The 15,317-nt window shown below is 34.5% G+C and overlaps 2 protein-coding genes across 3 annotated transcripts; one reads left to right on the forward strand and one right to left on the reverse strand.

Annotated features, from left to right (window-relative positions):
- Positions 1-128: 128 nt before the first annotated feature.
- LOC116004587 (CTP synthase) lies at positions 129-6,225 on the reverse strand. The gene is made up of 23 exons (XM_031244700.1): positions 5,852-6,225; positions 5,520-5,599; positions 5,088-5,174; positions 4,952-5,002; positions 4,740-4,857; positions 4,559-4,615; positions 4,331-4,395; positions 4,061-4,144; positions 3,934-3,984; positions 3,785-3,847; positions 3,662-3,708; positions 3,488-3,557; positions 3,343-3,405; positions 2,671-2,760; positions 2,540-2,578; positions 2,071-2,220; positions 1,762-1,839; positions 1,607-1,692; positions 1,176-1,224; positions 1,010-1,090; positions 823-916; positions 604-696; positions 129-527 (listed from the first exon to the last, which is right to left on the reverse strand). The coding sequence occupies exons 1-22, from the start codon at positions 5,967-5,969 to the stop codon at positions 626-628; spliced, it is 1,692 nt and encodes a 563-aa protein (XP_031100560.1). The 5' UTR covers positions 5,970-6,225; the 3' UTR covers positions 129-527; positions 604-625.
- Positions 6,226-10,098: 3,873 nt separating this feature from the next.
- Positions 10,099-14,865, forward strand: LOC116003622 (dnaJ protein ERDJ3B). Of its 2 annotated transcripts, XM_031243523.1 has the most exons (11): positions 10,099-10,184; positions 10,288-10,399; positions 10,482-10,630; positions 10,766-10,895; positions 12,556-12,670; positions 12,991-13,107; positions 13,249-13,335; positions 13,736-13,795; positions 13,886-13,963; positions 14,215-14,286; positions 14,389-14,865. In XM_031243523.1, exons 2-11 carry the CDS (start codon positions 10,329-10,331, stop codon positions 14,545-14,547), a joined length of 1,038 nt encoding a protein of 345 aa, XP_031099383.1. In that variant the 5' UTR covers positions 10,099-10,184; positions 10,288-10,328; the 3' UTR covers positions 14,548-14,865. The 2 variants fall into 2 exon arrangements, with proteins under 2 accessions (XP_031099383.1, XP_031099382.1); XM_031243522.1 differs by lacking the exon at positions 10,099-10,184 and having other exon boundaries at positions 10,191-10,399.
- The last annotated feature ends 452 nt before the right edge of the window (positions 14,866-15,317 follow it).

Below are 15,317 nucleotides of genomic sequence, written 5' to 3' on the forward strand. Positions count from 1 at the left end.
GCTTACTAAATAAATATTTAACTGAATAACCGAATATTACAATAACATGTTTTCATTTTTTTGTGCTTCATGATTAAATTGAAAGTCCATGAAAATTTATAAATGTCAATGGATCATTTATAGTTCAATTGAAACAAAAACATGGGACACTTAACCATTCCACATTTAACGACGTGTTTTCCATATATTATAGAGCAACTCAAAATTGCATATCATGAAAATTCTACCTAGCTTTGCCATCTCTAATATCAGCCAAACAATCCTACATCACTCGCTTGAAACACAGACGAATTTGAAGGAAACCAAATGGGCAACACTCTAAATCTCTAATACAAAACATATATATAATGTTTTCTGCTTTCGCCAAAAACAACCACTGAAAGCCCAACCAACATGAAGCACAGCTTGTATTGGTATGCATCTTTGTTAACAGCAGCAGTGAGCCAAAATTTCCACGTTTCCCTTTCTTTGACAATCCTAAAATACATTTGTCTTCAGTGTATCAAACCGCACATAACAGGATTTCCCTGCACGATCAAATCAAATCAATTTCAATTAAGGCGGGCAGGCCCATAAAGAATGGCCTATAAACAATAAATGCACCTAGTACTGAATAATGGCGTTGCTATAGCGTTCCATTCTGAAGACCCTTCTTGAAGTGTGCATCTAATTTCCCTATCGCGGCCAAGATAAAACCTATAAGGCAATCACAAAGTGTTAGCAAAAATGTATTCGTGCAAAACCTGAATGAATATTCTAATTCTAGAATAAGAATAGTGAACTTCAGTTATAGATAAGAAGAAATTAATTATATTATTATACCCAAAAATGGAGCTGAGGGCCTCCCTGGCCGTGACTTGAATTCTGGATGAAACTGGACACATACATAAAATGGGTGATTTGGAAGTTCCAAAATCTGCAAGACAAATAGGAAATACCGAAAAGAAGTCAAGGATAAAAACACAGTGATACTAGTAAGTAAATCCAAAGCAAAGTCTAGATAACTAACCTCCATTCGCTTTCCACTTTCATCCGTTCCAACAAATTTCAAGCCAGCTTTTTCTAAAGCATCAACCATCTCAGGATTAACCTGAACCGTTAAATCAAAATAGGCACAATAACCTGGTAAGAGTCACAAAACAATTTCACTCCATAAGTCAATTTCTATACTTTACCTCATATCTATGCCGATGCCGCTCATCCACATACTGTGAATTTTTGTACCTTCAGAAAGATGAGAGTATTATTTGGAGGGTAACAATACTAGAATGCAAGCATCAAGCTCTACTTTGTGCATAAATCAAGACATTTCTATGTGCCAATGCAGTATCAAGATCTTTTGTTTTAAGCACAATGATAAGTTATTTACAAGGGCACTTGTACTAGCATCATGCCAAAGCTCAGCTCAAGGCAAAGATCTCATTTAAGATCTAAGTTAGATCTTTGCCCCAAGGTTTCAGCTATATATATATGCACACACAAACACATATAAACTAGACCCAAACCATTCAATTAGGCCAGAGAGTATCATATGAACATCACCCAATGTGTCTTTGTTGTTCATGAATTTCAAGACTAGAAGGAAATAATGCGTCTAATGTCATACAGCTTTGCAGTGATGCAATCAGGAGACCGGAACAATGTCTTCCGAGAACCCAGCCTCATTGTGCTGCCCATATGTGTCTTTGATCCCTGTGAATGCATATGAAAGATGCATCAGAAAAAGATGGCAAACCATAAAGCACTACAATGAAATATTACCTCTGGCATAAAAATTACAACAGGGTTGGGCGTGTTTTCATCAAATTCTGTACTATTTGCCTTTTCTATAGCCAAAACCTGAAACACTCAATTGACACAAGCCATATAAGATAAAAGAAAATAAATGCTGCACACATCCTATTTTAAGTTTAGTAAAGTTCATTAACCCTGTTTGGAGAAGCCACAAATTTTTTCTTTATGTTAGCATGAAAACTATGTTCTTAAATGTCGAAAGGGAAATGTGTGCACAAAAAATCGGACAAAGACATAGCATGAATGATCAGCAAGCATTCAAAAGAATTAACTTACAGATCTAGCAAATTCAATTACAGAAATCTGCATTCCTAAACATATCCCAAGATATGGAACACTATTCTCTCTTGCATATTTTGCAGCCAATATCATCCCACTGACGCCACGATCACCAAATCCACCTGGAACCAAGATGCATGATGCCTCCTGAAAGTATAGGCTTCATTTTCAATAAAAATTTTGGGTCATAGAATTATTTTTATTAGCATGTTTTTCAAGATAATTTCTATCAAGAGGGCATTTGGGAATTTTTAAATAATTTAAATTCTATTATGGAGTTTCATCCCAACATAAACCAAGACCAAGAATAAGAGTAAAAAATCCATTCCACTTTTAAGTATCTCATTTCCTCATCTCATCCCATTCCTCATGCTCACCTCAAGTGAAGTTTCTTCCTTAGAAATTAGAATATTGATATTAACCAAAGAAACTTGTTTCATAGCACTAGACAAGAACAAAACTTTACCTTCAAAGTCTTCCAAGCGGCTGCATGAGCTTCTGGGGTCTGGGAATATTTAAAAGAATAAATAACTAAACACTTCATGTCAAAGCATGCAGACACAAAAAATAAAATAAAATAAAATACAAGCTGTGTACCAATCTAGCACTTTCATCCTCAAGATCTGAAGCTGCAATCCAGTCAATTGATGGTTTCATTGAACATGAAATGCAGGCATGAAGGAGAGCCTAAAGAGTTGCAATTAGGAATTGAAGAAAATAAAAATAACATAAGCAACAATTTAGAATCACAGCTCAAATCACTTGAACGAAAAATCCTTTTGGCCTGAATTTGATAGTAGAGGCATTGATAGTGTCAGTCAACTCAACTAAGCCTTAAAGTCGAGAGTTATTATAGCTACAAACCAACGAATGTAAAAGTCATGCAACTTTACCTAACTGTATTTCATAGCCATTTCTGTGAGGCTAAATATGTTATTTTTATTGGCATCTATGAGTAGTAATTATTTAGATAAAAGAAAAGAAAAAAAGAGGGGAAGTAAGAAGTTAACAATTAACATCATGGTTTTCCTATTAAATTTAGAGTAACCTTAACTTGGAAAACAACATGCCTATTAAACTATGGAAGGTAACATGCATTCCGGCACAAGATATCTGTATTTGAAAAGTCATTTTTTCCAGGTTATATGCATTGTGTTTATATTGGCTAAGCTAAGCGAGCTGCATGGTCATTGCAGTCTCAAATAAACCCAAATACACTGTAGCTAACAGAATGTGTTCACTAGTTCATCACAGCTTCAACAATCTTACCTTCACTACAGATAAGTAGGAATCTGTCAGTCCAACATACTTCCCAACCATTGCAATTCTTACCTGCAAAAAGCATAAACCTTCACTCAAATGCAATGAACAGATATATTTGAGAAGTATATACATATTGGCCATATCCACTGACAGAATTAGTGAGATTATCAAAAGTCTCAGCCCTCCTGGTCCACTCCTGTAAGTCAGGTTGTGTAGCATCACTGAAACATAACCCACACAGTAACAATGACATATTTGATATTTACCTACTTAAAAGACATTGAAATAGGTTTAACATTCAGGAAATTGTCATATGTAAGCTTACTTCACCAAGTCCAGTTGCTTCAGAATGGCATTATGAGCATTTTGGTTCTGCAACAAAATTTTGATGGTCATAAGCAATGGTAATTTTAGTGAAAAAGGAAACAGTGTGATTTAGAAAACTCACCCGAAGCAAGAGAGGAATATGCCAAATATTTGGAACATCATGGATATTGAGAATGTTGCTAACCTAGGAAAATGTAAGTGATCACATAGACGTAAATTGAGATCCTATACACAAGGTTGAAAAGTCAAGCCTATTAATTTGAAACTTACTGGGACATGGCAAAACTGTGAAAGTTTTTGCTTTGTATTTTCCAGCAAAGGCTGCAACACATCATAGAACAATGATATCAGCAGAATGCTGAGATGCATAGAGGCAGTGGATATAAGAAGTGCACACCTGTGCTGAGCGACATGCTAAGAAGTGGGGAGTCAAGCCTAATGCTCTCAGTTCCCGCACACTATGTTGTGTAGGCTTTGTTTTCTGCAGATGTGCACAGAAATACATATTAAGGATGAAAAAAGAGAATCCCAAAAGTAAATTACATTGAACTGACTAGGCACCATAATCTCATAAATGGGCACTGGGTAGAAAATTCATGTGTACACGGTAAAGCTTTCAGAATTTAAACATAAAATCACTTTAGGTATAGCAGGCATAATGAATTACCTGTTCACCCACAACACCCAATACAGGTATGAGACTGACATGAATTAGACAAAAATTGTCTTGCCCTGAGAAGAAAGAAGTAAAAGCTGCATTATCAGATAATAACCGGCAAAGTAAATAATGCCAACAATAACTACAATAGATGTGTTTCCACCATTGACCTATAAACTAAAAATAGCAAAGTATGCAGATCTACTTGTCTTTATAGCTAAAATAATTCCAACTTACCAACGGTAAAAAATAATTGCCTTAAGGCCTCAATGAAGGGCATTGATTCAATATCACCTGAGGAAAATTGACTTTAGCAAATTCTCTGTGGGAGATATGTATTCATAAATTTAATTTAAGAAAAATAGAGGAAAACAAAGTTCAAGGCTTTTAGAATTTAAGATATCTCTCCATTTCTCACCTACAGTTCCTCCTAATTCTATCACGCAAACATCAGCAGGGCCCTCCTTCCCATCAACTGGAATTTGAGATACTGATTCAATCCAATTCTTAATGGCATCAGTAATGTGTGGGACAACCTGAAATTCAAATAGACAAGCAATACACTGTGTGATGAGGCCTCTCTTTGTTGATGATCTTAGTTGCCAGGCCAAAAAAGGCACATGACATCACCTGAACAGTTTTTCCAAGATAGTCACCTCTTCGTTCCTTCTCAAGCACGGACTACAATAAAACATAAAACAATAATAAGCACTTGCTGAAAGCCCACCATCACCAGAGTAACATCACACAACAGTAAAATTAGCACCTGATATATCTTCCCTGTTGTAATATTGTTGTCCCTCGTAAGTGTCACATCTAAAAACCGTTCATAATTGCCCAAATCTAGATCAACCTGTCAAAAAATTGGAGTTCATCATGCAGTGAAGCTAATCCCATTAAAGATTGTGAGAAAAACATATCAGTATCTATTGGTGAAACTGCATATATCTGTAAATACAGACATGCAAAGACCAACTGTGTTAAACTAGAGCAGAACCTTCTGCATGTATGAAATTTACCACTGGTTGATAACTAAGTGTCAGATAATTGATCATAGAAGCTTTTTGAACCCACGATGTCAATCATAGAGTAAAGGTCACCGACTTGTGCAATCCAATTATCCAAAAAGAGGATGCCATGAAATAAAATTTCTATTCTTAAACCAAGTTCTAAACAAACAGAACAAATAAAAGGAAACCTCTCCACCATCGTCGAGCACAAAAACTTCCCCATGCTCGAAAGGAGACATTGTACCGGCATCAGTGTTCAAATATGGATCTGCACAGTAAAAACCCATCACCATAAATTCAATAAACCATACAACTAAATAATAAACACAGAGCAATTAAAAATGATTTTTATAAAACCCCAGCATTTCTAACCACCTCCACCGGTAAAATGATGGAGAGCAGAAGAAATTGTGCTAGTGGTATAATCAGGACCATTGAAACAAAAAATTAGGAGGAAAAAACAGAAGTGCACAGAGAAAGAGAAATGTTGGTTTTCGAAATCAAAAGTGCAGAAAATAACCAATTTTGATGGAGGTAACGCGAAGGCCGCAGGCTTTGAGAACAACACCGATACTGCTGGCAGTTACACCCTTTCCGAGGCCACTCACCACTCCTCCGGTCACCAAAACGTACTTCATTCTTCCTTGCTTGGGTGTTTTTGGGCTTAGGTTATCGCAGTTGAGTTATCGGTTTGCTCTGATTGTGCCGTGCCGCCTACCAACTACTCGCGTTAATGTCCGGGCAAGAAGGTGTGTATTATAAAGGCTTCGACGAGTCTTTGAACTGTGGACGGTTGAAGAACGCAAGTCTATTTGTCAAACGCTCTACAGTCACTGTCCCTGTTTTTCATTTATATACGACGGCCTGATGGGTCTCTTCTCCGCCCGACTGCCCTGAGGGTTTCCCTTGCATAGAAGATTACGTAATTAGGATTTTTACTCTTTTTCTTCTTTCTGATCTTTATCTTTTGTCTACTCCTTTCTTTGGTAATTATTTTAAATTGTATAGCTTATACGGAGTATTAAGCTGACTATCAATAAGTTATAGGTCTATTTTGTGAAAATTTACAACCATAAAACAAGTTTTAATTTGAGTTTATTCTCAAAACTCAACACTATAAAAGACAGTGGCCCTGTTTGGTAAATGGTTGTTGGCTGATTGGGTTGGCTGTTTGGATTATAAGGTATGATTTGTTGATAATATTAGCTGATTGTAGAAAGTTGTTTGATAAATTAGCTGTTAGCTGATAGCTGTTTTGTATAATTTCTTTTCTCAAAAAGTTAATTGAAAAGACTGCTTTGAGTAACCTTTTGAATTTTAGCATTTTTGAGTTACAAAAAGCCTTATTAACCAAACAACTAATAATGATCAAATAAGCAAAAATTGACTGATAGGCTGATTATTTACCAAACAGGGCCAGTATGTTGTACAACAATTAACTGTGTTAATATAGTTCTTAATTCAACTAATATGGCGCTAATATCTTCTCTACCACATCTAAAAACATAATAAGTGTGAATGAAGGTTATACCCTTCATTTATTTATGTCCGTTTTTTCCGTTAAGTTTATTTTGTACATTATGCTATAAAAGTTGTACTTTACAATATATTAGACAAACATACCCCTACCGTTATAACTTCCGTTATCTTTTCCACTATTGTTACCATGCACATGCATCTACTATATATTTTCTTATTTTCTTCAATAATAATAATAATAATAATAATAATAATAACAACAATAATAATATACACATTATATATTGGAGTTATATGTTAGTTGTTACCTAAAATATAAATATAAAATTTATAAAAACATTTTACATTATTATTATTATTTACAATAATTTAAATATCTAAAATATAAATAAAATTAAAATTTTAATATAAAATATTAATATTGGGCACCTATTTTTTGCGCATCGCGCATAAGAAAAACTAGTCAACATAATATGATGTGTACATGCAAACTCATATATTATTTTATGAATATTTAAAATTTAGTAAAATCAATTTTAGTTTTACGAGTATTAACAAAATAACAGTTTTGATTTACATGTTTAATTACTATCAATATTCATCCACGGTTATTATTTTTGTGCCAATATTGATCACACAGGTCACCTCTCCAAATAAGACATGTTGGATTGTATAATTTGTAAGGGCATTTTTGTTCATTCATGTATAATATGCCAACTCCATTAATGTATGAACTCAAACCCAAAATATGTCGAGGCTTTTTGTATTCCGTTATAAATGCCATGTCCAAGTGGGGAGTCCCATTGAAAATGGCTTCGCCTTCACATGTATAGGAGACTCTGCACAACTTGTAAGTATTATAAGTGCCAATGACAATGATTGAGAATCCCTGATTCGGCCGTCATCTTGTTCATTAGCTTGCCGCTTGATGCGGCGGCAACACGCCTCCCTTGGCTGTCAACCACCACACATCCCACGGTTTCAGAAGCATACACTCTTATGGATGTTCATCTAGATTATTGGACTCTCCGTCGCAACCCCACATGGCTACATGTGGACTTTGACAGTGAAATCATGTAATAAAACTGTTCCATTTTCAATGGCCGTCATCAAGAATTGGTAATCAAATAATCACGGTTGCCTACTTACATCTTTTATATTAACTTAATATGGTAAAAGATAAATTTTGATTAGAATATTTTATTATTTAATTATTTAATCCTCCTTATTCAGAGATTGAAGCGGATTCAATAATGGAACATATTTTGGATGGGAGTTCATTCATTAATGAAATTGACATATTATATATGAATGGACAAAAATACAATTACAAATTACACATTCCGGTATTTTGTTAATACTCGTGAAACCAAAATTGATATTTGCTTATTTAAAATTATGTATTAATTATAACACATAAATACTACGTATTATATCAAAAAAACTTATCCAAAATAAACAATCACATATTTGCTCACACTAAGATTTGAACACCTAACCTATCACACCCTTTTTTTCTCAAGCAAATTTTTAATACAAATAAAATTGTACGGAGTATATAATCATATTTTATAATGGTATTTAATTATATTTTGTAATTAAATAACAAGATAAGTGTGTAATAACGTGGTAATTGGTAACTTTCACTTTGCAATAGGTAATATATAAGCCGATATGGCAAATTGGCAATGAAGATTAAATACTATAGTATATGAATTTTATACATACCACTTTAATCGTTTAATTAGCTTTGGCTCTTATAAAATGTAGTCTTTAATAGTTTCTGCACAAATAATATAAAATATTCTTAGAATACGATTAATTATTGTTTTAAATATGCATTGATACCTCGATAACAAGTGATTGATCAAAATATATTATTTTTACTAATTTAGAATATTCTCTGAGCACATTATTGCAAGTGTATACTATAAATGGTGGGGTAAGACTTAAGAGCATCATCGAGAAACCAAGGCATGCAGAATATAAGAATGAGAAACCAAACCAGTGGTATCATTAAAGGTGTCAATTAAGAAAAAAGAAATTCTGTGATGGCACTCCATCATATCCTTGCTTTTAAGGGTCTTCGAATGCAACGCAACGCACAAACATTGGCAACTTCCCCGAAAATGGAAATTCGCATTCGTACGCACAAAGCAATACGAGGTGGTTGGTACAAATTTTGACAACGGGGCAGCATATAACCTTTGTTTTTATGACACTATCTTCACACGCGTTTTTCAATGGCTTGTGATTTGGGCTAATACATTTCGGTCAAAATATCAGTTCGTTAACAATTTCTTTCAAAATTTTCATTTACCAAAACAGCATGAGCCTGTTCAACTATGCATATAAAGTTGCAGTATTATATATTTGTGGTCTATTTTATAGATTTCAGTTTTGAATCAAGTTGATGTGCAAGTAACAGGCTTTTATAAATGTCATTGTATAGTAGTGGTTAGCTTAGTGTGATGCATGCTGCCCAACTACACTTCTCAAGAGCCTCAAAGCTTAGCCAAATTCTCAACCACTAGGAGTAACACACGAAAACTATGTTGTAAACAAGTGTATAGCTTAACATTTGGAGTATTTTAGAAAAATAAAAGATTTTTATAAACGAACGGTCTTCGACCATTTTTTTTTGGGTGGGTGATGATGAAAATAACAATCACTATTTGAGAGTGTGTCTTGGATAAATCTCACATTATGACTCTAAGTTATCGATAAGTGACCGACTCAAACAAAAAAAGTCAATAGAACGCTTCTGCAAACCCGTAACTTGATAATAGTTGTTCAATAGTCTTGGACCTTTGAACGACATTAGAGATGACGTTATACATTTAGTTAACATATTACACAATTTTAGTTTAGAAATGTAGGTAAATAAACTAAAGCTACATAATAAGTTAATTGTTGATACATAATATGTTAACTGCAATTATATAATTGGAATCAATTTTCATAATGCACATAATAAGCATGGTCTATGATATAACGATTACATATACTAATATACATAAAGGAATAAAAGGATGACCCAACAATCAATTGTAATTGGGCCGGACCATGCTATATGTTGTCAATGGCCCGAGCAGGTCAATACGCAAGAGAGAAAAAATTTATAAAAGAAGAAAAACTTGAGGCATGGGCCCAGTCAAAGTGATTGGCCCCACAATCTCCACGGAAACGGAAGAAGCCTAAGAGCCACGCGGCGAGTTTTGATTGGTCGAAACATGTTAAAATGATCTCTGATTGGTCAGTTTTGCGCAAGACCACGTTGCAAAAAGTGAAGCCCGTTGTTGACGTCCAACGTCCGCCCAGCCTCAGCCAAGTATACTCTCCCGGGGTCCGTATTACATTACATTAATCGGAGTGTAAGAACAGCAGTTAAACCAAAGTGTTACGAATCTATCGCCATTGGCGCTCATTATAGATTTGTTACAGATCCAATTGAGAGCATAAGATTTTGTTGTGCAGATATTCAGAGCTTCGGGATTTGATCTGTGTGCCAAACAGATATGGCGCATCGAGGATCAAAATTGCTGGTCCTGTTATTGTGTTTATCGTACTCGCTAATTGCCATTGCAGCGTAAGTATTTTGCTCCTTCCTACGCATCACTGTGTTGCGTATTCGGTAGTTTTGGTGAGTAGTAATTTTATTGATTTTCCAGTAAGAGTTATTACGACATTCTGCAAGTTCCGAAAGGTGCTTCGGAGGACCAGATCAAACGCGCGTATAGGAAACTGGCACTGAAGTATCATCCGGATAAGAATCCAGGAAATGAGGAAGCTAATAAGAAATTTGCTGAAATAAATAATGGTATGGACCAAATTTGTACACAAGCTCTGAATTATTAATTTGATTGATTTTTGAGTTTTGTCTATGTAATTACTAGCATTTGGCGATTGTCACAATCATTTGAACTGCTAGTTAATTAGTGTCTTTCATTATCAGCTTATGAAGTCCTATCCGACAGTGAGAAGAGGAATATTTACGATAGGTATGGGGAAGAGGGTCTTAAACAGCATACTGCAAGTGGAGGAGGTAGAGGTGCCGGAATGAACATCCAAGACATATTCAGCTCGTAAGTTAACCCACTTCTTTATTAGTTTGGCTCTCGATTTTATTTCCAGTGAATGCTAATTTTTGTATTCTCATTGTTAAGCCATTTGGTCATTTTGCCCATATAGCTGTTCTACTAGGCCTCACCAAAATTTTCCTTGATGTACAGTCTAAGGACATGAACTGTGCTTTGTGAATTGTGACCAAAATGTATAGCTTCTCTATATGTCCCTATAGGCCTATATATTTATGACATGACTTTGTAGACCTATATATTTATGACATGACTTTACAGACCTATGTATTTATAGTGGATTCATTTAAGATAACATAGGAATGATGTTGTTTAAGTTGTTGCTTCTTGTCTTTCCTTGTTAGTACTTAGTACAATATTAATGATGCAACATTGAGCTGTCCCACCAAGCTTGATACTTCTTCCTTTTACTTCTCAGCAATAAGTTCTCTTCAAATGTTGTTTTTGGTATTTTCTTATTCTTATTTCCATGAAGTTCCATGTGCTTCTCTCCTACGTTTGAAATGATTAGCACACCTCTATGAAAACTTGATATATGTATCATATACATGATCAAGCTAGGGGTAGAGTCGTAGAGACATGGGGTCAACACCTTATGAATTATTAAAAAACTAATGCATCATATAAAATTTACAATTTTCCTCTAAAGTTGTGATTTTTTGTGCTTTCAACAATCAATCAATATAGCTTAAGGTAAAATAAGTACTTAAAAGATTTTTTCCCACCTCTATTTCAGGCCATCAAAATTGAATTGGTATTTATTATTTAGGATTTAGATTGCTTTTTAGGAATCATACTAAATCAAATTTAAACTAGAATTTGCTGAAAAACTAAATAACTCCTAAAATATACATCTACCTGGGCATTGGAATAAACTGTTTTTACATCTAGTAATTCTAGTTACTTGCTATAATTGCATATTTGCATCTCGGGATTAATTACATTATTATTGTTATTAGATATGACAGTATTATAGGAATAGTAATTTCTTATGTTGTCTTTTAAATTTAATTTTTAAAATTCTCCCCATTCTTTTAAATTTGAGGGGGAGCATGATTACGGGAACCTAAATTTGCATACTTACAATAATTTTATGGGGTATAAAATATAAAATTGTAAATTTGAGGGTAGGCATCAATACTCGATAGTATTGTGGCTCCACAATTGGTTCAAGCTATCATATTTCCAAATCGTTATTAAGAATCTTTAATTATATGTTGAGACTTGAAAGATTGTATAATAATTCTTAATACATAAAAGAAGCCTTAAAAGTGCATATATTTCTGCTTAATGGCATTCATCTATGAGATTATGCACTTGCTTCGTCCAACTTTTTTTGGGGCCTATCTACCCTTAAGAGTAGAAGCTAGGCTAAACACTTAATATATGAAAAGAGCTTTTTAAGGATAACGTAAGAGGGAAATACTTCTTTGTCAAGAAGCTACTAAATTGATGCCTCTTGAAAAATAGGTTTTATTTTGAGAAGCTCAACCTTGGCCAACATGAGCTGCATGCTTTCTACTAACTGCAATTAAGATTATTTTTTATTTTTATTAGATTCTAACTTATTGTTAAGCTGTTTAAGTTTCTTCGCCTCAACTGTTTGCTTTGATGGTCTGTCTTGCTCATAAAATTAGAATTCTTATAGGTTTTTTGGGGGAGGCTCAATGGAAGAAGAAGAAGAGAAGATTGCAAAAGGTGATGATGTAATTATTGATTTGGATGCATCACTCGAAGATTTATACATGGGTGGTTCGCAGAAGGTATGCATTTTGACTAATATCTATATTTATACCAATATACCATATAATTCTTGATTCCTCTATGCTGCTTTTCATAATGGATGATTCTATGCCCCCGTGTATTAATGTCATTTATGAAAGATCTTTACATTTGGAAAATTTATCTACTTTAATGGATAGAATTCTTCTTTTTACTCTTATTTACTGTAAGAGAATTCTTTTACAGTTACAGGCTAACTTTCATCTAGAGGATCTTTGGCCTACAGTCTTCTGTTTAACATTTAAGTGCACATCACTTTCTGCATTTGAAACATTATATATGTTTTCCTTGAATCCAACAGGTTTGGAGGGAGAAGAATATTTTAAAGCCAGCACCTGGTAAGAGGCGATGTAACTGCCGCAATGAGGTTTACCACAGGCAAATTGGTCCAGGGATGTTTCAGCAGATGACAGAACAGGTACTGTTTCAAATCCATTGAGATCATTAACCAAGTTGAGTAATTGTATTCTCTGGATGATGACATAGCATATACAGGTATCAATACTAGGCATATATGTTCTCTTGAGCTGATTCTAGATTTTATGTTGTGCTCTTCCAGGTCTGTGATCAATGCCCTAATGTGAAGTTTGAAAGGGAAGGCTATTACATTACTGTGGATATTGAAAAAGGGATGCAAGATGGGCAAGTAAGCAAATCTTCTAGTTTACTATGAAATACTTGATTGATCTTTACATTTATTATACTCAAACATTCCTGGCATAAGTTCATAACACCTGATTTTGGTGTTTAGTGGCTATATTTTCCCCTTTTCTCTTGTTGAGCGGTGGATGATAATAAGTAAGCAATTAACAAATGGTGCACCCACTGCATAATTTATATGATATCTTGGACCTTCTATACTTTTTGTACTTGTGGCAAAGCATGACTATGATCTCATAATACATTTTACATGGCAGCAACTGGAAATCACATTTTGATTGCCTCCCCCTCCCCCCTGTCTGTCTGTCTGTCTGTCTGTCTATCTATTAGATGGGTATTTCAGTTTACTGTATACCATAAATAATATGCATGCTTGTTGTTGACAGGAAGTGGTCTTTTATGAAGATGGTGAGCCTAAAGTAGATGGTGAACCCGGAGATCTAAAGGTTATCCATAGTTCTTAAAATGGTATCACATTATCGCATATATGTGCTGGCTATAATTTCTTTCTTTGTTTTTCTCTTTTGGGGATACAGTTTCGCATTCGTACAGCTCCACATGATCAATTCAAGAGAGAAGGCAATGACCTTCACACTACTGTCACAATCACTCTGGTATTCTTCATGTCCTCTTTCTTTGTGTTATATTAGAAGCTATATTTTTTCCTAAAAATCATCATTTCCAAGAAGGTATTTAGTCTTTTTTTTATTCTAGTTCTTCTTCCAACATGATGCTATGTAGATTTTGTCAACTATGCAAATTAGTTTTGAATATAAAACTGTGTATGTGTGTAATGCTGCTTTTCATATTGAATTTACTTGTGGAACTGATTCCTCCCTCCCACCCTGTTCTGGTTTTTATCCAGGTGCAAGCGCTTGTTGGGTTTGAAAAGACCATTAAACACCTTGATGATCATCTTGTGGACATTGGCTCCAAGGTTAGATCTTCAGTTTGAAAAATTCAGTGGCAGGGTACTTGTGTAGTCGTGCTTGCAAATATGAACAAATAGTAAATGATGATAACAATGTGTTGTGTTCAGGGGATCACGAAGCCAAAGGAAGTGAAGAAGTTCAAGGGTGAAGGCATGCCACTTCATTTTAGTAACAAGAAGGGTGATCTATATGTGACATTTGAGGTTCTCTTCCCCACATCATTGACAGCAGAGCAGAAGACCAAGATCAAGGAAGTTCTTGGATAGGCTGCTGTTTTTTGTCTATCGTGTTTTGCTACAATGAGTTTCATACGAGATATGTTCTCAATGAACCAACCTCTTTTTAGGGAGTAGCATAATTGGTCTGAATTCCATTTTTACTAGCAGTCCAGCAATTTTCACGGCTATTGTCATAGTATTTTCCTCCCTTTTTTTTTACCATTAGTAATTTGTCACGACTCAGGATAGAGACCGGCTGCTTAGCAGCGCAGCGCAAGTGCTATGATGGATTCTTGATACTATATTTGTACTAAAAGAATCATTAATGTAGAATTCCAGGAATGGGAATTTGTATATTTCTAGCAATAGTTTATTTTATTCCGTATACGATCAATTTTATAAACTTGGTGGCACAACAGAGAGGGACGTGTGCCTGCAAAATTGACAGAATCTCACACGAGTAAGATTTTGGGAATGCTGGTGCTTTATGAATACGTCACGTTTCCTTTTGTAGCTGGTCTGCATACAATGACGTGGCAATCTTATTCGCGCCTGTCTCTCCAATTCCAAATCCGTAATTGCATGCCCCACGTCACGCGCTTCCTTTACAGTTAGTTTACACACGAAATAAACGCTGCAATATTTTAGCTCCTAAAGTTAAAAAGTCTTCTTTGAAAACATACTTAATTTATCAATTAATTTTAATTTACTTAATTAATTATTTAATTTAATTTAATTTAATTATTTTTTTTGTAATAATTTATTATTTTAAAATGTTAAAATTAAAAAAAAATTGTTTAAATTAATTTTTTATATCA

Source organism: Ipomoea triloba, chromosome 14 (assembly GCF_003576645.1).
Source record: "Ipomoea triloba cultivar NCNSP0323 chromosome 14, ASM357664v1".
Taxonomy (NCBI): domain Eukaryota; kingdom Viridiplantae; phylum Streptophyta; class Magnoliopsida; order Solanales; family Convolvulaceae; genus Ipomoea; species Ipomoea triloba.

Bases quoted from the DNA above. Each gene is read 5' to 3' on its own strand.
- LOC116004587 (XM_031244700.1), bottom strand. From the start codon at position 5,969: ATGAAGTACGTTTTGGTGACCGGAGGAGTGGTGAGTGGCCTCGGAAAG. The intron at 2,579-2,670 runs GTACACAGCTTG...AAATATTCCCAG, and splicing joins AGGATGAAAGTGCTAGATTG to ACCCCAGAAGCTCATGCAGC. The intron at 1,840-2,070 runs GTAAGTTAATTC...TGAGTGTTTCAG, and splicing joins TAATTGAATTTGCTAGATCT to GTTTTGGCTATAGAAAAGGC.
- LOC116003622 (XM_031243523.1), top strand. From the start codon at position 10,329: ATGGCGCATCGAGGATCAAAATTGCTGGTCCTGTTATTGTGTTTATCG. The intron at 10,400-10,481 runs GTAAGTATTTTG...TTGATTTTCCAG, and splicing joins TCGCTAATTGCCATTGCAGC to TAAGAGTTATTACGACATTC. The intron at 10,631-10,765 runs GTATGGACCAAA...TTTCATTATCAG, and splicing joins ATTTGCTGAAATAAATAATG to CTTATGAAGTCCTATCCGAC.